The 21,174-nt window shown below is 41.3% G+C and overlaps 1 protein-coding gene across 6 annotated transcripts in view; it reads left to right on the forward strand.

The window, feature by feature from the left end:
• The window catches only part of ATP2C1 (ATPase secretory pathway Ca2+ transporting 1), a 124,354-nt gene that overhangs the window by 87,427 nt on the left and 15,753 nt on the right, over positions 1-21,174 (forward strand). For 5 of the 6 annotated variants that reach the window (XM_070433384.1, XM_070433387.1, XM_070433386.1 and 2 more), the window contains 10 exons: positions 1,873-2,043; positions 3,019-3,116; positions 9,435-9,485; positions 11,282-11,448; positions 13,173-13,241; positions 15,970-16,086; positions 16,862-17,009; positions 17,863-17,958; positions 19,132-19,273; positions 21,032-21,156. In XM_070433384.1, the coding sequence (XP_070289485.1) occupies positions 1,873-2,043; positions 3,019-3,116; positions 9,435-9,485; positions 11,282-11,448; positions 13,173-13,241; positions 15,970-16,086; positions 16,862-17,009; positions 17,863-17,958; positions 19,132-19,273; positions 21,032-21,156 (1,184 nt within the window). The remainder of the gene's footprint in view (positions 1-1,872; positions 2,044-3,018; positions 3,117-9,434; positions 9,486-11,281; positions 11,449-13,172; positions 13,242-15,969; positions 16,087-16,861; positions 17,010-17,862; positions 17,959-19,131; positions 19,274-21,031; positions 21,157-21,174) is intronic. The other variant, XM_070433385.1, reaches the window with a different exon arrangement.

Raw genomic sequence — 21,174 nt, forward strand, 5'->3', positions numbered from 1 at the left:
CCTTAATTTTTGGAACAGGGGTTTCACATTTTTTAAATTCTGACTCTTCTCATCTGGAGGAATGTGGAGGTTTTGTTGTGTGTTTGCTGTTGTAATATTGTGAAATAGATCAGAGTTGGTAGAAGACAAAATCTTTGTTTCGCGCGGCTTTAGAAAACACTCTGGTCATTTTTCTCTTGCATCTTGTCTTCTCCACTTCTGCTTGTGCTCCATCTTCCTCTTCCCCCTGAAAGTACCGTAATGAATAAGAGAAAGATTTTAAATTTAACTTTATATATACTTATGTTGCATCTTATAAAACTTAAGTTTTTTAAAGTAATATTCATAATTTTGAAATTAGAGTATGTTTGTTTTTATATTTTATTTGGGGACCTTCTACATGAAAAAGGTCTACCTACCCTGTCCCAAACAGTAACAGTAGATCTTCATTTGTTCTAAAGAAGCAAACAGATAAATATAGGATACTAAGCTCTAGGCTAATATCACCCCTCCATTGAGAGTGCCAAGAGCTGATCTCCCTTTTTGACGCCAACTGATGCTGTCTCCTTCTGTTACTATCTGCCTCTATTCCAACACTAGGGACTGTCAAGGTGAATTCATATGCCGAACTATTTATGTAGCTGTGGGGCCCACATCTTACACTGGAAAAATAGAAGTTATTTGCCTTTACAGTTGGTTTTCTTAATATATCTAATCCTCCATGCTTCTTTTTGAATAAGAATTGATACTTCCTGTGATCTTGCTGGGACTTTCAGATTCCCCATGAGATACATATGTTTAGTTTGTGTGCTTTTATTGTGTTTTCTGTGGTAAATTCTTTAGTCTAATAATATCCCAGGTTGAGACACATCCATTGGTTCATAGGTAGTAAAGTGAGGTTCCAGAATTCTGAGAATAAGCTAAATGATATTTGGAAACGAACAATACTTTATACTACATCTTAAGTGCCCAAGGATGACAGAAAGCTAACTATAAATAATTTTAGGGTGGTGTTATTTATATACTCTTAAATTACCAGAGTTGCAAATAAGAAATACCTGTTAGTGTTATAGAATGAAAGAATCTAAACTATTGTTGATGATAGTGGTTTTATAATCACTTTATAGTTAACTTTACCTCCCAGGGTTTATCATGTATGAAATTGTTACATATTGTGTCTAATTAACTAATATAGTGACCTCTTCAAGCTATTGAATTGTTACACAGACCTATAAATTGGAAAGCTGAAGATAACATTAGTAGAAGCTACCTTCAAGGGGTCTGTTTAAAATTGACTTTAAAGCCCAACAAACCTATAGTTTCTCCAAGTAATTAATTGAAGTTGCCAAAGAGCCAATAGTGTATGTTGAAAGGAGCTGGATATGGTTACTATGTAAAAAAATTTTTTATTTGCTCCTCATATGCCTTCTCTTCTTATTCCTTTTAATTTTTAGTAACTTAAAGCAACCTTATATCTAGAACCATTAAACTATGTTGTCTTACCACATGATAATTTTGGTTTTTAAAGATTGTATAGCCCTACCCGGTTTGGCTCAGTGGATAGAGTGTTGGCCTGTGAACTGAAGGGTCCTGAGTTCAATTCCAGTCAAGGGCACATGCCCGGGTTGTAGGCTCAATCCCCAGTGGGAGGTGTGCAGGAGGCAACCAATCAATGATTCTCTCTCATCACTGATGTTTCTATCTCTCCCTCTCCTTTCCTCTCTGAAATCAATAAAAATATTTTTTTTAACAAAAGATTATATAATAACTACAATGACATTATAGTCTTGTGATTTATTTGAGAAGTGTTACTGCCTCCAGCTTTTGTCAAGTAAATTCTTTTGTTTTTGTGACTCACATTTTCTTGTTTGGATTTTATTATTATTTCCTAAGTTCTTGCTTTAGCTTCTGGTCCTGAACTGGGACAACTGACATTTCTTGGCCTGGTGGGAATCATTGATCCTCCTAGAACTGGTGTGAAAGAAGCTGTTACAACACTCATCGCCTCAGGAGTATCGATAAAAATGATTACTGGAGACTCACAGGAGACTGCAGTTGCAATCGGTATAACTAGGCTGCTTCCTTTTGTTTTTGATAGTTTTTTTTTTTTAAATTATTACAGTACATAGTTTTGTGAACCATTAGACATGAAATGTGTTTACATAATGAAATTGACTCTTGTTTGCTCATACTCTATATAAAATTGTGGCCAAACTTATTTTAGTTTAAAAAGTAATACCTATCCACTATGCTGATGGATAAAAGCATAAATGTGAAAGGAAACATGAAATTTAGTTTTTCCTTTTGACTGAGTATTTTCAAAGCAGACCTGTACCTACTTTGAAAGAAAATAGCTATATTTATGATTCTGTTGTTTCATCATATATATGACTGTTCTCTTTGAATGCCTTTTATGATTACTTTAAGAAGTAAAAGGGGGGAAAATGGACATGGAAGTTAATCTCCTAGAACCAGTAAACTATAGTTCTTACTGATAAATTTAGCAGTTTGCAAAAGTCCATTAATTCTGATTTTATTAAAATGGAGAGAGATTGGGACAGAAGTTTCACACTTTATGTTATCTAAGAAGGATGTCATCAGAAATGTAACATGGTTGGGAAAATTATACTTAAAAAAATTTGCAATTTTTATTTTCATTTACATGCAACTACATGATTACCACAGATTCACCACCATTTTATTTGATTTTGTTTACTTAAAATGCACTCTGATCTTCATTAAAATGGAGATGCTGAGCAAAACTTCATTGGCCATGTTTCACTTCTTAGGTTTGATAGATTAAATTGTGAAAACTATTTACTCTCAAATTTAAACAAAAATAAGAGTCAAACAGAAAACCTCAGACTTTTAAAATTCAGATAGGTTTGTCTTACCAGTAGTTGTCTTACGATCCCTTGATATAGAGGCATTTTATACTTAAAAGGAAACGGATAACAATTATTATTAACTGAGCATTATGTTTACCCTGTGAAACAAAACCAATGTGGTTAATTATGTTTTCTCTCTATTTTACTTTAGCTAGTCGTTTGGGATTGTGTTCCAAAACTTCTCAGTCAGTCTCAGGAGAAGAAATAGATGCAATGGATGTCCAGCAGCTTTCACAAGTACTACCAAAGGTATGTCTAAACTAAAGCCTTTTTAGACAAAAGGCCTTATTCTAAGTGTTACCATTTCTACTACTATGAAAACCAAACTGTTTATTTCAGAACAGTTGGATATGACTACCAAATTTGTTGTTCTAAATTAGTGATTCCCAAAGTGGGCGCTACCACCCCCCGGTGGGTGCTGCAGCGATCCAGGGGGGCGGTGATGGCCACAGGTGCATTTGGGAGCAATGAGTAACTGCTATTAACATTTAAAAAAAATTAATTTCCAGGGGCTGAGTAATATTTTTTCTGGAAAGGGGGCAGTAGGCCAAATAAGTTTGGGAACCACTGTTCTAAATCATGAAGTGAAATCTTATCATTGAAATCAGTTCTATCATTGAGAGTATTTGTGATGTGATCATTATAACTATTATTACTAGTGGCCCAGTGCATGGATTCATGCACATTGAAAGGAAATTAATTAGAAGAAAGGTTCGTGCGGTAATTACATTACTGCAAAAAATTACATGTCAAAATAGTATCTTATCTAATAAAAGAGAAACATGGTAATTAGCGTACGACCACTACCCTTCCCATTGGCTAATCAGAGCGATATGCAAATTAACTGCCAGCCAAGATGGCGACCGGCAGCCAGGCAGCTGGAAGCGAATATGAGGCTTGCTAGCTTCAGAGAAGGAGGACTCCAATGTTCCCCACCTGCCTTGCCGGCCTATGAGCTGGCAGTTTGAAACATTGTAACAAATATAGAAGCTAAACAAAACCCCAGAAACCAGCTTTCAGTTGGCCGGGATCTCAGAGCTGGAGATGATACAGTGTTTTGATTATAGAACCGAAACAAACCTGATACCTCCTTTCAGCAGCAGAGGCCGTGGCCCAGAATAAAAGAAAAAGAAAAAAAGGAGCAGTTGGGAGCTTCAGTCACCCACCAGCCTGAAAACAGCCCTCAGCCCCTCACCCAGACTGGCCAGGCACCCCAGTGGGGACCCCCACCTTGAAGGGTGTCTGACCAGCTGCAAACAGCCATCATCCCCTCATCCAGACTGGCCAGGCACCCCAGTGGGGACCCCCACCCTGATCGAGGACACCCTTCAGGGCAAACCAGCCAGCCGCTACCCATGCACCAGGCCTCTATCCTATATAGTAAAAGGGTAATATGCCTCCCAGCACCGGGATCAGCGGAGCAGCGAGGCCTCCTGGACCGGGATCAGCGTGACAGGGGGCAGTGCCCAAACCCCCTGATCGCCCTGCAGCTCTGTGTTTGACAGGGGGCGGGGCCACAACCTCCCTATCCGCCCTGCTCTGTTCGTGACAGTGGAAGGCGCCCCAACCCCCTGATCAGCCCTGCTCTGTGCCTGATAGGGGGGAGCTCCCCAACCCCCTGATCGCCCTGCGGTTCTGTGTGTGACAGGGTGCGGCGCCCCAACCCCCTCCCCCCACGGGCCCTGCTCTGTGTGTGACGGGGGTAGAGCCATAACCTTCCCATCGGCCCTGCCCTGAGTGTGAGAATGGCGGCGCCCCAACCCCCTGATCAGCCCTGCTCTGTGGGTGACAGGGGGCGGTGCCCCAACTCCCCTAGTGGCCCTACTCTGTGCATGACAGGGGAGCTCCCCAACCCCCCTGATGGGCCCTGCTCTGTGTGTGACAGGGGGGAGCTCCCCAACCCCCTGATCGACCCTGCTCTGTGCGTGACAGGGGGCAGCGCCCCAACCCCCTGATTGGCCCTGCTCTGTGCGTGACAGGGGGTGGTGCCGCCACCTCCCCATCGATCCTGCCTTGAGTGTGACAGGGGGCAGTGCCCCAACCCCCCAATCGGCCCTACCCTGAGCGTGACTGAGGGTGGCATCGCAACCTCCCAATCCGCCCTGCTCTGTGCACTTAGCCATATATATATATACTAGAGGCCCGGTGCACAAAAATTTGTGCACTCAGGGGGGAAGGGGGGGGTCCCTCAGCCCGGCCTGTGCCCTCTTGCAGTCTGGGACCCCTCGGGAGATAATGACTTGCTGGCTTAGGCCTGCTCCTGGGTGGCAGAGGGCAGGCCCAATCCCTAGGTGCAGCCCCTGGTCGGGCTCAGAGCAGGGCTGATTGGGGAGTTGGGGCGCCGCCCCCTGTCATGCACAGAGCAGGGCGGATTGGGAGGTTGCAATGCCACCCTCAGTCACGCTCAGGGTAGGGCCGATTGGGGGGTTGGGGCACCGCCCCCTGTCACACTCAAGGCAGGGTCGATGGGGAGGTGGCGGCGCCACCCCGTCACACACAGAGCAGGGCCAATCGGGGTTGGGCGCTGCCCCCTGTCATGCACAGAGCAGGGCCCATCAGGGGTTTGGGGAGCTCCCCCGAGTCATGCACAGAGCAGGGCCCATCAGGGGGTTGGGGAGCTCCCCCCTGTCATGCACAGAGCAGGGCTGATCAGGGGGTTGAGGAGCTCCCCCCGTCACTCACAGAGTAGGGCCGATAGGGAAGTTAGGGCACCGCCCCCTGTCACACAACACAGCAGGGCGGATCAGGGGGTTGGGGCACCGCGCTCTCTCACCCGCAGAGCAGGGTCGAAAAGGGGGTTGGGGCGCCGCCACTGTCACACTCAGGGCAGGGCCAATGGGGAGGTTATGGCTCTACCCTGTCACACACAGAGCAGGGCCTGGGGAGGTGGGGGGTGGGGTTGGGGCGCCGCACCCTGTCACAGAGCAGGGCCGATCAGGGGGTTGGGACGCCGCACCCTGTCACACACAGAGTCTCAGGGCGATCAGGGGGTTTGGTCGCTGCCCCCTGTCACGCTGATCCGGTGCCAGGAGGCCTTGAGGCTCCGCTGATCCCGGTGCTGGGAGGCATATTACCCTTTTTTTATATAGGATAGAGGCCTGGGGGCCGGCTGGTTTGCCCTGAAGGGTGTCCTGGATCAGGGTGGGGGTCCCCACTGGGGTGCCTGGCCAGCCTGGATGAGGGGATGATGGCTGTTTGCAGCTGGTCACACACCCTTCAGGGTGGGGGTCCCCACTGGGGTGCCTGGCCAGTCTGGGTGAGGGGCTGAGGGCTGCTTTCAGGCTGGTGGTTGTTGACTGATGCTCCCAACCGCTCCTTTTTTTTCTCTTTTTTTTATTTTATTCTGGGCCAGCTTTAGCTCTGGCTCTAGCTCTGAGGCTTCCACTGGTTTGTTTGCATTCTATAATCAAAACAATGTATAACTCTAGCCCTGAGATCCCGGGGTTTTGTTTAGCTTCTATATTTGTTACAAAGTTTCTTAGAGTTGCAGCTCAGAGGCCGACAGCGCAGGCGGGGAACGTTGGAGTCCTCCTTCACTGCAGCAAGCAAGCCTCATGTTCGCTTTCAGCTGCCTGGCTGCCGGCCGCCATCTTGGCTGACAGTTAATTTGCATATACTCACTGATTAGCCAATGAAAAGGGTAGCGGTCGTACGCTAATTACCATGTTTCTCTTTTATTAGTGTAGATACACACACTAGAGGCCCAGTGCATGAAATTTGTGCACTTGTGGGGGGGGCTCCCTCAGCCCGACCTGCACTCTCTCGCAGTCCAGGAGCCTTCGAGAGATGTCCAACTGATGGCTTAGGCCCTCTCCCCATTGGGAGCGGGCCTAAGCCATCAGTTGGACATCCTTAGCACTTCCGCGGAGGCAGGAGAGGCTCCCACCACTACCACTGCGCTCGCCAACCGTTAGCCCAGCTCAGAGCTTCTGGCTGAGTGGTGCTCCTCCTGTGGGAGTGCACTGATCACCAGGAGGCAGCTCCTGCGTTGAGCATCTGCCCCCCTGGTGGTCAGTGCGTGTCATAGAGACCGGTCTTTCCATCGTTCGGTTGATTTGCATATTAGCCTTTTATATTGCAAATTTATTAACTTTTGCAAGAACCAAGTTTCGCCTGAGGAAAATACTGTAAAAATTAGCAATGATTGTATAAAATACAAAGTGGAGAGAGAGACCATTACTTGATGTTTTTTATCCTTTTCTACTTTAATTGTAGCATGATATGTGATGTTTTTAAAAAATTAAAATATCATCTACATAGAGTGAAATTCACCCATTTTAATGCAGTCTTCTAAGTTTTGACATTTGGTTTCATTACTACCACCACAATCAAGATCTAGAACAGTTCCATCATACCCCCAAATTTTCTTGTGCCTTTTTAAAATCAGCTCCTCCCTCTACTTCCAGAATGTGGCAACCACTGGTTTTTTTTCTGTCCCTATAGTTTTGCTTTTTTCAGAATGTTCTAAAAATGGAATCATGTATCTGTTTCTTTTATTTAGCACATGCATTTGAGATTTATCTATGTTGGTTGTGTGGATGTGTGTGGTAGTAGTTCTTTTTTTGTTTGCTGACTAGTATTCCACGGTATGGGTATATGTTACCTATTCACTAGTTTAAAGACATTTGAATTTCCAGTTGTCAATTATGAATAAACTACTATAAATATTTATGTATAAGTTCTTGCATGAAAATAAGACACTAAAAATAAGGACCCATGAAAAGAGAAAAATCCTCTTGCAAGTTGCTTCTGAAAATGCATAGCCTTTTCCCCTTCCCTTTAATGATTTTTATCTTTTCCTACCATATTATTCCCTGAACGTTCTCCTTTTCTGACAAAGTTCTCCTTCTTTCCCCCTGTCCTTTTACCATATACTGTTGTCCTCATCCTATCATCTCCCCTTCTGCTCCCAAACTACAGTGATTTATTGGGTGCTTGCCTTTAATCAGTATATTCCCTTTTTTTAGGTAGAGAAACAGACATAAATGTGAAAACATTGTTAGTAGATGAAATTCACCTACCCTCAAGTCTAATCTTATTTCTTTGATATTGTGATATAGTTTAATTTTTACTCATTTCTAAGTGTTTTTTTAATATCTAATTTCTTTAGGCCATAATTTTATGTTCATTAAATTTCAATATTTTTACTTAGCTAAAAAGATTAACCTGCTCATCCTGGTGCTTTAAGAACAAATTTTACTCTGTGTTATGTACCACTTGCAAACCACCAAGGGAGTCTTCAGCTTTGCAGTAGTAAAAGCAGTGAAAGAAAGGATGTTGCCTGGAGACAGATACTGGATGGTGGGAATTTGGGAAATGCTCATCTGATTTTTTCTTTGAAGTAGGGAACAAGGTTGTCAGCTGAAAGTGAGGTTGGAGAAAATGCCCAGAAGTATGAGGAGAGGAAACTAGTATGAATGAGTTTTCTAGGAGAGTGGGAAAGAGAATGGTGTGGTATGTGGATATTAATCACCAGGCTTGGGAAGTTTTGTTGGAGAGAGTGACAGTAAGGCAGAAGTGAAAATCTTTGTGAAATGGGGAGTGACCTCTCTGGAGCAGTGAATGCTTGCAGCTAGAGGGAAGCATAGTCTCATGTAACCTTCAAAACAGGCTTCGTGATAAAGAAGGGAGAATGGAGGACACCTACCCCTCTCCAGGATCTCCTGGTTGTACTATTTGAGAGGACTATAGAGATGGCCCATATTTTATGGAAAAATTAGAGCATTGTGGAAAAGGAAAGTATTTAGGGGATTTTGTCAATGACTGATGACTGACTTTGGGGCACAGTGAAAGGGTTTTAGAAGACAGGAGATGGGGTCAGAAAAAGGGATTAAATATATGGTTTGGAAAGATAAGATCATGTAAGTAGAGATATAGTGGAAGAGATCCTCATGAATTAGCCCAAATAAAAGAGAATGAGTAGACACTGGACACTTAAAAAAAGGGAGTGGGGGGCTTTATAGACATGAAGAAGTAGCTGTTCTTTTTTTTTTTAATGTATTTTATTGATTTTTTACAGAGAGGAAGGGAGAGGGATAGAGAGTTAGAAATATCGATGAGAGAGAAACATCGATCAGCTGCCTCCTGCACACCCCCTACTGGGGATGTGCCCGCAACCAAGGTACACGCCCTTGACCGGAATCGAACCTGGGACCCTTCAGTCCGCAGGCTGAAGCTCTATCCACTGAGCCAAACCAGTTAGGGCGAAGTAGCTGTTCTTTATCTGTCCTGAAGACAGAACAAGGGAAGAGGCCATTCTAGTTGTATGCTGGTGTTAGAGGAAAGGTAGAAGAGAGTTTTCCCTTTTTTTGTCTCTGAGACATTTCAAGAGTAAGGCTGTTTTCTCTCCAGAGATTGTGTATTTCCTGTGGTACCTTTGGTAAATTTTGAAATGAGCATGTCAAATGAGTGTCATAACAAGCATGTCGTATTACTTATGTTTGATCTCTTTGGCAAATTAAATATAGTTTACATTGATTTTTAAAGATCATTGTTAATTAGAAGCATATGAGTTATTCTGGTGTTTCTTAACATTGAAGATTTTTAATGTTTTTTGTAATTTAACAGGTTGCAGTATTTTACAGAGCTAGTCCAAGGCACAAGATGAAAATTATTAAGGTGGGTCTCTAAGAATCCAATTGTTTAAGTTTTATATCCAAAATGCTACTTCTTGGCTTAAATTATTTTTGCCTTACTTAGGAGTATTTGATAGAATATTAAAGTCAGAAGTACTATAAAACAAAATAGGTGATTTTTTTTTTTTTAGAACCTGAAATGGAATTTAGTTAGCAAAGGAAGATGTAGAAGAAAACTTGAATGAGATGTCTGCAAACTAACTTTAAGCAGTTGAACAATGTAGAAGTCTGTTCTGGTAGTCAGTGCACATCATAGCAACCAGTTGTTTGCTATTCTGTCGATTTACATGTTAGCCTTTTATTATATAGAATTTACTAGAGGCCCGGTGCACAAAATTTGTGCATGGGTGTGGTCCCTAGGCCTGGCCAGTGATTGGGGCCAATCAAGTTCCCTACCTCTCCACCACCTCCTTTTCTTGCCACCCACGCACTGCCACCGTGCAGTCCCCACCTCCCCTCCTCCTCCTCTCACCACCTGTGTCCACCGCCACCTACCCTTTGTCCCAATCGGGGCCTGCTCACCAGGGTGAGAGACTGGGAGGTTGGCCGGCAGGCCCTGATCAGGCGATGGGGGCCTGCTGGCTGGCGGGGGGGGGACAAGGGAAGTTGGCTGGCCAGCCCTGCCCTCGATCGGGGGCAGGGCTGGCCGGGGGGAGGGGCCGCGGGAGGTTTGGGGTCCGATCAGGGCCCCATATGCGCCAATTGTCCACTGCAGTGCACATCATAGCGACTGGTCGTTCCATTATTTCGGTCGCTTGGCTTTTATATATATAGATTTTAAATATGTTTTTATTGATTTCAGAGAGGAAGGGAGAGGGAGAGATAGAAACATCAATGATGAGACGGAATCATTGATTGACTGCCTCCTGCACGCCCCTTACTAGGGATCAAGCCTGCAACCCTAGCATGTGCTCTTGACCAGAATAAAACCCAGGACCCTTCAGTCTGCAGGCTGATGCTCTATCCACTGAGCCAAACTGGCTAGGGTGTTGACTTAAATTATTAATCACTGTAGCTTTCTATTGTATTAGTTCAGAGTTTCTTAACCTTAGCATTATTGATGTTTTGGACTGTGTGATGCTTTGTTGTGAGGGGCCATCCTGTGTATTGTAGGATGTTTAGCAGCATCCCTGACCCCTACCCTCTAGGTGCCAGGAGCATGATCCTCCAAATCATGACAGTAAAAAATGTCTGCAGACATTTCCAGATGTTCCCTGGAAGGAAAAATTGTCCTTAAGAACCACTGTGTAATTGGCTCTAAATCAGACTTTAGACATACAGTTCCTACACAATGGGAATATTAACAGAAATGTGTGTTGTTTTCTTTAAACAGAAGTGTGTGAGGCACTGTGCTCTTTATTCTCACAAGCCTTTTTTGCTGTTAATCCTCACCCAAAAATTTTTTCCATTGATTTTCAGAGAGAATGGAATAGGGGGTGGGCAGGGAACATGGATGGGAGAGAGACTGTGCCTCCCACATGTGCCCAAACAGGCCAGGATCAAACCTGCAAGCCAAGTACTTGACCGGTAATCAACCTGTAACCCCTTGGTATACCAGCTGATGCTCCAACCATTAAGCCACGCTGGCCAGGGCCTAATAGAAACTTTTAAAAGTTTTATCTTAAGACCTAAATATATTGAAATTCATTGAAAAACTGATAGTCTATATTATTTCCAATCTTAATCATGTGAAAAAATAGAGATTTGTTTATCACATTATCTCTGTAGAAGCAACATTTTAATTAGAATTCCTCCCTCCCCCTCCCGTCCCCACTGTAGTCTCTACAGAAGAATGGGTCGGTTGTAGCCATGACAGGAGATGGAGTAAATGATGCAGTTGCTCTGAAGGCTGCAGACATTGGAATCGCAATGGGTCAGACTGGCACAGATGTTTGCAAAGAGGCAGCTGACATGATCCTGGTGGATGATGATTTCCAAACCATAATGTAAGTTTCATTTCCGTATCTTCTGATTTGCATCAGAAAGAATCTTCTCCCATCCTTTCCTACACTTCATCTCCAGACAATTTAGGTGAAAAAGAATTAGCAATACGTTATACGCTGGATGAATTAAACTATTTTAGTAGGTCAGTTAATCTTATTTTATGGTGTAGTGTGTCGTTTTGGAGAAAATTATTTTGTATGGAATGGAAAGGACAGAATAAATGGCAGGACCATTCATTTAAGAAATATTTACTAAGTATCACACTTTTCTGGTTGTAAGTGTAGTGGCACAGCAGTGAACCTTTATGGGGCTTTTATTCTAGTTAAATTCAGGCTATTAGAAATATGCATGTGCATGGCTGTATAATTATTAAAAATAATCAAGTTCTCATCCATACCTATTTCCTTTTATCAGTAATTGTTCATGTTGTCAGTGATACAGTTTATTAAGTTAGAGTAACTTTGTTGTTTCAACCATAGTTTCTAATTGATTTAAAATTCTTATGTAATACCTGGTGGTTTCAGTTTCAGTGTTCAGATGGGAGTCACCTGAATCTTGTTTTTTGATAATAACCTGTCTGCCAACCTGAGTCTTACTCATATCAGTGATACATGCTACTTATCCCCCTGGTGCTTCAGTAACCCACTAGAGTCCTAGTGTACGAAATTTGTGCATGTGTAGGGTCCCTAGGCCTGGCCAGCAATCAGGGCTGATCTATGGGGTGACTGGCAGTGCGATCGACTGGGGGGGTGGGGGCCCTGCTGGAACCTGCCTTGGCCGGCCTGGTGCTGACTGCTTGCCAGCCCCACCCCACTACCACCACCGCCTGCTGCTGGTTGCCTCCCTATGTGAGGCGACCAGCAGGGCGATTGGGGGGACCCCGCCTTCACCTTCCATGGCTGGCCTGGGGCCTACGGGCTGGGGGCAGCTCCTGCATTGAGCATCTGCCCCCTGGTGGACAGTGCATGCCATAGCAACCTGTCGTTCCACCAGGTGTTCTGTCGTTCGGTCGATTTGCATATTAGGCTTTTATTGTATAGGATTGTGACCTAAAGTGAAGCATGTGGGAGCTCAGGACTTAGAATTGCCAAGTTCTTATAAGGACATAAGAATTTTTTCTTTCCATCTTAGAATTGGGTAACAATTGTGGAAGAAAGGGGAAATTGTTTACAAAACACATATTTTCCTACATTCAAACAAATGAATTAGATAATTTATATGAATCTTTGTATACCATATACTTTATATAATTCTGCTCCTACATATATCTAATTATATATAGTAGCAAAAGATAGCTTAAATTCTATAATCTTATATAACTCATTGCTGTTTATTTGCTGACATACATTAATTTAACCTCTTACCATTCATGCATCTTGAACCTTTAAGAAAAATTAATGTGGGTAAAGAAGATTATTGTTTTAGCATAAGTGTATAGTATTGTCTTATGTAGAAAGACAATATGGGATTTTAACATTGCAATATATTTTTTTAAGAATAGGAATTTTAATATTATAGAATGAAACCAGTTTAGAAGTCTTTAATTATTGTTAGATTAATGTTTTCATATTTTTCTAATCTTAATTATGTAGAGAAAATAATATATTCTTTTAGCAAAGTATGTGTTATATCAATTGGAAAATTGTTTTTAAATTAGTGTTTTTAGTATAGATATTTTTGCTTTTGTGTGGTACTATTTTCTCACTTAATTTTTTTTTAATTTCAGGTCTGCAATTGAAGAGGGTAAAGGGATTTATAATAACATTAAAAATTTTGTTAGATTCCAACTGAGCACGTAAGTTTGTAAAATGTTTGTCACCATGAGTCTTATAGATAAACTAGAGGCCCGGTGCATGACATTCGTGCACTGAGGGGTGTGGGGGTCCCTCAGCCCAACCTGCACCCTCTCCAATCTCGGAGCCCTCTCCAATCCAGGAGTTTCTGTCTGTCTTTGCAATCATATGAGTGAATTGTCTGAGACCCCAACTTAGTTTGGTTTGTTGCTCACAGAATAATAGAGGCATTTTTTTTCTTTGCTTCATTGGTGGAGATTTCCTGGAAGTTTTAGAAAATCTTCCCTTTAATTTTTCCTAGACACTCTGGTTTTACTTATGTCTCTCACCTTTGCTTTCCCTCCATCCCCCACCGCAACAGTAACTTACTCCAGGCTCACTTTGCTCTAGTGCAGTGGTTCTCAACCTTCCTAATGCCACGACCCTAATGCCCTTTAATACAGTTCCTCATGTTGTAGTAACCCCCAATTTCATTGTTACACATTGAACATAATTAAAGCATAGTGATTAATCACAAAAACAATATGTAATTATATATGTGTTTTCCGATGGTCTTAGGCAACCCCTGTGAAAGCGTCATTCGACCCCCAAAGAGGTCGCGACCCACAGGTTGAGAACCGCTGCTCTACTGTCTAGGAGATCCGTCTGCCACCAGAACTACGATTCCCAGCATTCCTGGTGCTCCCCGCACTCTGGGCTTCCGCTTCTGGTCCTGGGGCTGCCACCAGAACTACTATTCCCGGAATTCCTGGTGCTCCCCACGCTCTTGGTTTCCCCTTCCTGCTCTGTCTCTGTCCCATGGCCTCCCACTCTGCCAAGTCCTCCAAGCTTCCAGCTCTCCCTCTCTGCTCTCCATCTGGTGGCTTGGGGAGCCAAGTTCCCCAAGTTGCTCCACTCTCCGCTGGCTCTCCTGCTCTGCTCTCCACCTGGAGCCTGTGTATGCAAATTAACCCACCATGTTTGTTGGGTTAATTTGCATACTCACTCCTGATTGGCTGGTGAGCATAGCAGAGGGACAGTCAATTTACATGTTTCTCTTTTATTATGTAGGGCTAGGGGGCCAGTGCATGAATTCGTGCACCTTAGCAGGAACTGTGGGCCTCAAGGCTGCAGTGGGCACAGGGGCAGGTCTCGGCCCATCCTCCGCGCCCCTGCCTGGCCCCTCCTACCGTGGCCCCCGGTCCCATCTGCCAGCAGCCCTGCTCCCGCTGCCACTGCTCCCACATGCTGACAGCGCTGGCCCTGCTTGTACCCACTGATGGTGTGGAGCAATTGGGGCCGGTGCCAGCAGTGGGTGCGAGCGGCGGCTGCTGCCCCAATTGCCCCTTAGGAGCAGGGGGAGGTGGAGAAGCCTTCAGAAGTAATCAGGGCTGGCAGCCACCGCTCGCACCTGCTGATGGCACCGAGCAGTTAGGACCAGCGCCAGCAGCAGGTGCGAGCGGGGCTGTTGCCGGCAGTGGGTGTGAGCGGCAGTTCGGGCACTGGCAGAGGCTGTGAGAGGTGGCTGCTGCCCCCGATCACCCCTCAGGAATAGTGGGAGGTGGAGAAGCCCTGAGGGGTGATTGGGGCCGGCAGCCACCACTCGCACCCGCTGCTAGCACCAAGCATTCAGGGCCAGTGCCCGGTGCCGGTAGTCGGTGCGAGCGGCGGCTCTGGCGCCAACGGCGGGTACGAGCGCTGGGCAGGACATGGGAACAAAGAATTTTCAATAACCACCGGAGGCTTGCCCCGATGACAGCAACCGGCGCCCCACCTTGGTCTGATGCCCCCACTCACCTGCTCCACCACCCGCCGTGGCTGACGCTTGCCATGTTTCGCACTCTGCCGCCTGCTACCGATGCCCACCACGTTGCGTGCGTGCCTCCTGGTGGTCAGCACACGTCATAGCGACCGGTTGTTTCGCCATTTGGTCTATTTGCATATTAGGGTTTTTTATATATAGATTATATGAAAAGTATTATTTAAGCAGAATGCCTAGAGGCTTCTGGGCTATCTTCCTGAAGTTCGTTTAATTAAAAAATTAAAAATGGCATGTCTAATAGGTTCTTTTTAAAAATATATTTTTATTGATTTCAGAGAGGAAGGGAGAGGGGGAGAGAGGGAGAGAAACATCAATGATGAGAGAGAATCATTGATCGACTACCTCCTGCACGCCCCCCACTGGGGATCAAGCCCACAACCCCAGCATGTGCCCTTGACCAGAATTGAACACAGGACGCTTTAGTCCACAGGCCAATGCTTTATCCACTGAGCCAAACTAGCTAGGGCTCTAATAGGTTCTTAATGTGATACTTAGGTGTCTGTGTCACCATCAAAGTATAGAAACTTTTGTGGTTTAATTAATAGCTCCTGAAATAACTAAGGTGTTTCAAATCTTAGTGTTTCCTCTTGTTATCATTTTCCAAAAAGTAAAGGGCTTTTCTGTATTCAAAAAAACAGTTACCAAAATAGTGTTGAAACTTAACTGTTATGTAGCAACAGGTATTGTGAACTCGGCTTTAAAAATCTTCCTTTGTTGTTGTTACATAAACGTTTTGAAAATCCTTTATTAAAATACTGTGGATTGTAAGAGTTAACTCCTGGCTTCAAAATGTTCTTGGGAATACAGGCTTCCTTTAAAAGCACAGTGATAATATGAGATTTTTAAATGCTAAAAAAGTGGTTATTTTAATATTAGTAAGAATTATATTGTGCTGACAGATCTTTTTAAATGACTCTTTTTTTCAACAGGAGTATAGCAGCATTGACTTTAATCTCATTGGCTACATTAATGAACTTTCCTAATCCTCTCAATGCCATGCAGATTTTGTGGATCAATATTATCATGGATGGACCTCCAGCTCAGAGGTAGGAGTTTTTCATGCATAAATTAGAAAGATAAGGAAGATGTGATATTCTCATGATTCCGTTTTACAGACTTCATTCATGGAAAGCGTTAGAAACCTTTCAGCAGCATGTTTGTTATAAATTGTGTGATGTGTGCATATCATTTATTTTCTTTGGGTGCTCACTCATCCATTATGGATCTGAGCCTATACACTGTGTCAGATGCCCAGCCTTACCTTGAAAACAGATTAGGGCAATCCCTGTCCTCAGGAAGTAAGCTTTTTGTTTCTAAGAATGGGATGAATGGAGAAATCTCTGAGTTTAGTGTTACTAGCTAGGCTTTGTTGCCATTTTAGAGACTTGGGGAAAGTATCAAAGAACCTAAACATCTAAGTATTTTGTTTTATAATAATGGCGCCATAGATGTCACTTCTCAATACAAATAGTCAAAACCTCATTGCATGGAGGGCATTTCAAAGTCCAGTTGGTCAGTCATGTATTTGAGCCCATATTGAAATAAGTAAACTTATATGTAAATGAAATTGGACAATTTTTTAAAAATTTGACTACCAATCTCCTATTAAACTGTGCCAAATAAATAAGAGTAAAAGAGGAGAGAGTATAAAATTTGTGGTTATTTTTGAGTAAACACAGCCAAGGTTTCCTTTGTGGTTCAATACTTTGTTTTTTAAAGAAAGCATTTAGTTTCCTGCATAACTGATGTTAATCAGGATTGAAAGTAACAAATTTAAACGTTAAAACTCTAAAGTAATTCATTTTTCTGTTTGTTTTAAAGCCTTGGAGTAGAACCAGTGGATAAAGATGTCATTCGTAAACCTCCACGCAACTGGAAGGACAGCATTTTGACCAAAAACCTGATACTTAAAATACTTGTTTCATCAATAATCATAGTTTGTGGGACTTTATTTGTCTTCTGGCGGGAGGTATATTCACTGGATAAACTGCTTTATTAACATATTCTCTTTGATAAAACTTAGTTATTTTTGTGTGTTACATGGAAGGCTGAAAAGTTAGGAGAGCTCTTTGAAAAATTTGATAAAAACATTTAAACGTAGTACAGTTTTGGTAATATTATTATATTTAAGGTCTTAAAAAAACAAAAAAACATTTAAACATAGTTTGATTTCAGCCTTTATGAGTTATTGGAATTTCTGATTAATTTATTAAAGTAATTTAAATCTGCAGAGGACTATCAGATACAATAAAAATTGCTATATGAAAATTTGGGGAGATGTTAGAATATCTTGAGTTTTTAGCTACTTTGTCATCAAAAAAGAAAGTTGCTTTAATATCTATTATATGGTTTGTGAGAAGACTTTTTTACTTTATGGTGACTACAGCTATTCATTAGTTGACTTTATTTAATTTATTTTTAATCTTCATCCTAGGATATGTGTTTGCTTGTTTTTTAATTGATTTTAGAGAGGTGGGAAGGGAGAGGGAGAGGGCGAAGGAAAGGGAGAAGGAGAGGGAGAGAGAGAACTACCACATTGATGTGAGAGAGAAACATGGATTAGTTGCCTCCGGTATGTGCCCTGACTGGGGATTGAACCTGCAATCTTTGGTGTAGGGGATGAACACCAACCAATTGAGCCACCTGGCCAAGGCATTAGGTAACATTTAAATCACATATAGGAAATTATGTAGCTTACATGTTTTTATATCATAAGACTAAAGCTATTTTATCCGAATGGAAAGAAAATTTTAGCCTTTTAAACACATGCAGTATTTATCCATTAAATTCAGCCACTAAAAATCATTTTTTTCTCTTGGCAGCTACGAGACAATGTGATAACACCTCGAGACACAACAATGACCTTCACATGCTTTGTGTTTTTTGACATGTTCAATGCACTAAGTTCTAGATCCCAGGTATGCTGACTGATTCAATTAGGTAGAGCACTTTCTAATTGTAAATAGTCAAGGAATATGGGTTTTTAGCTTTTCTTGATTTTGTAGCTACGGCTTATAGCCTCAGATAGCTTTCCTCCATCATGTATCATAATGGGGGTGGGACATTTGGGAAGATAAGCCTTACCTTTGATCAGAGGATCACAGTAAATCACTGGTGTTGTCACGTGATCTTTCTTCTTCCCATTCTCTTATTATCTGTAGCTGTATGGTAAGTTCAGGTTAACATTTGAGCATAGGACAAACCTCATGGGTTCTGTTAAGATGGTATTAGTCTCCTTTTAGAAGAAAGTGTTGTTAGAAATATAAGAACAATTTTTTGCATATTAATCTTTTTCCATTACTTCCATCAGTGTATCAAAACTTAGGACATTTTTAAAAAATTTATTATAAAATTTTAAAGTATTATAGGTATCTCCCATTGCTTCAGACATTTTAAATTTACTTTTCTTCCCATGTTGTATCGTAAGGTGTGATTAATTGCCTTTTCTCAATTGAAGTGCTTTGATAGGAAATAATGAGCTAAAACCTAATGGTAGTTTTTCAGAGCATAATATTTTTTAAACTAGTTCCATTTGAGGCCTGACTGTTCATTTAATTTTTAGAGCACTTTGTGAATTCTCAACTATATCTGTTATCATTTGCCATGCTAGAACTTTCCAAGTGAATTATCATTAGAGTAATTTTTGAAGATGCTATATTATTCATTTTTTATTTTATGAAAGTCAGCTTTACTTTTTCAATACACATATAAACTAGGTCCATTCTTCAAGAAAGGTTTTTAGATTAATCTACCTTAATGAATGGATAGAAATGACTTAGAATAATCATATACAATTAAAATTTCTTGAATTTTGGAATGCTAAAATAGTTTCTATTGATTTTTATTTTTTAAATAAGGTATATATAACAGCACTCTCTCTAAAAAAAAGTCCTTTCTTGATAAAGAAAAGTCACTTTAAAATTTACCTTTATTCATTTGAATTATTCCTAAATAATAGTTAAAATTAAGAGATTTCATGGTCCTGTCATTGTGAATTAAACCCAACATATTAAAAATTAGAAGGGAATGTAATAATAAAGTAGTTTGTTCTGTGACCAAGGTATAATAATCAAACTCTGCTTTGCCAACAGACCAAGTCTGTGTTTGAGATTGGACTCTGCAGTAATAAAATGTTTTGCTACGCAGTTCTTGGATCCATCATGGGACAGTTATTAGTTATCTACTTTCCTCCACTTCAGAAAGTTTTTCAAACCGAGAGCCTAAGTATACTGGGTAAAACAAATGTTCTTTATAATTTATGTATTTTAGATGAATTGTTCTATTTTCTAATGCATTTGTTCTAATAAAAATTTTCTCTTAAAAAGTGAAATAAGTAAATTAATGACTGGATTTGAAAAAGGAGTATGCTTTTTTTTTTTAAATTGGGAGAAGGCTAGGGGAGTCACTCTCCTAACTCAAGGCTTTAAAATTTTTTGCAATTTTTTTCTTTTAATTTTTTATAAGTTATTTTTTGTTTTTATTGGTTTTTTTAAAAAATATATTTTATTTATTTTTTACAGAGAGGAAGGGAGAGAGAGAGAGAGTTAGAAACATCGATGAGAGAGAAACATCGATCAGCTGCCTCCTGCACATTTCCCACTGGGGATGTGCCCGCAACCCAGGTACATGCCCTTGACCGGAATCGAACCTGGGACCTTTCAGTCCGCAGGCCGACGCTCTATCCACTGAGCCAAACCAGTTTCGGCAATTTTTTATAAGTTATTAATTGTCAAAATCATATTTGGGTTTTCTGAAATGTAGCAAATCAAAACTTGTTAAAGAGTAATTGTAGTTTATACTTTTCAACCTTATGTGAAGAGATTATATTTAAACTCGCTGAAAACCAAATTGCTTTTCTAGAAAATTATAATTTCGATAGTTAAAATAATATTTCACTATTCTTACTTGCTAATTTGTAAGTCTTATTTTATCAAATAATAGCCTGACCTAAAAGCAGAAAACTGTATTAAGATTATGTGGAAGATAGACATTATTTTTTCACGTAATATACATTAAATGTTATGGTGCAGTACATTTAAAAATTTATCTTCCTATGTAAGTATGAGGACTGATGTATTTATGGCAGTGCTACTTTCAATTCTTGGATTTTTAAGCTAATTTGAATATTTGTGAAAATGAGTTATGCAGCCTCACTGGATTTTTATTATAAGTTTAAGTTTACCTTAAAAATGAACTAGTTTACTAATGTCAATATTTTAACTTTTATTCACATTCCTTCCTCTTAAAAAAAGAATGGAGTTTTAAGAAGACAACAACAATTTATCAAGTAGTAAATAAGAGTGAGATACTTTGAATACTGTTGTAATGACATGGTCTTTAAAGATGAGTTCTCCTAGGCTTTCAAATGAAATAAATGCAAACTTCTAAATAATTTTTATATAGGTGTTTTTCAGTCAGGTTAGTTACCACTGCTTGAATAGCCTTTTAAAAAGGCTGTGTGATCTGTTAAATAGAAAACTCTTGATTGTGGTGCTGTGAAAGGTTATGGTTATGAGCGGCGGTTCTCAACCTGTGGGTCGCGACCCCTTTGGCGGTCGAACGACCTTTTCACAGGGGTCGCCTAAGACCATCCTGCATATCAGATATTTACATTATGATTCATAACAGTAGCAACATTACAGTTATGAAGTAGCAACGAAAATAATTTTATGGTTGGGTCACCACATGAGGAATTGTATTTAAAGGGCCAGAAGGTTGAGAACCACTGGTTATGAGGTTATTTGTGGTTTAGGGAAAGTAGTCAGAGGGCTTGGGCCCTAGTTCTCTGGCTGCTGCCTGGCATAGCTAGGTGACTTCAGAAAAGTCACTTAATAACTTTGAGCCTGACTTTCCTTATTTTTATGCTGAGGCTGATGATACCTCTTGGAATGGTTTGAAACAATGTATTTTGAAACCTGTGATAAAATGTTAGAAAAATGTAAGCTATTAAGTTTCAAAGAATTATAAAACCCAATTTATTTTCTCTTGCAGATCTGCTGTTTCTTTTGGGTCTCACCTCGTCAGTGTGTATAGTGTCGGAAATTATAAAGAAAGTTGAGAGGAGCAGGGAAAAGATTCAGAAGCATGTTAGTTCAACATCGTCGTCTTTTCTTGAAGTATGATGCATATTGCAT

The sequence above is a fragment of the Myotis yumanensis genome, unplaced genomic scaffold, assembly GCF_028538775.1.
Source record: "Myotis yumanensis isolate MYYU_CA2020_CCGP unplaced genomic scaffold, mMyoYum1.0.hap1 SCAF_14, whole genome shotgun sequence".
Classification (NCBI taxonomy): domain Eukaryota; kingdom Metazoa; phylum Chordata; class Mammalia; order Chiroptera; family Vespertilionidae; genus Myotis; species Myotis yumanensis.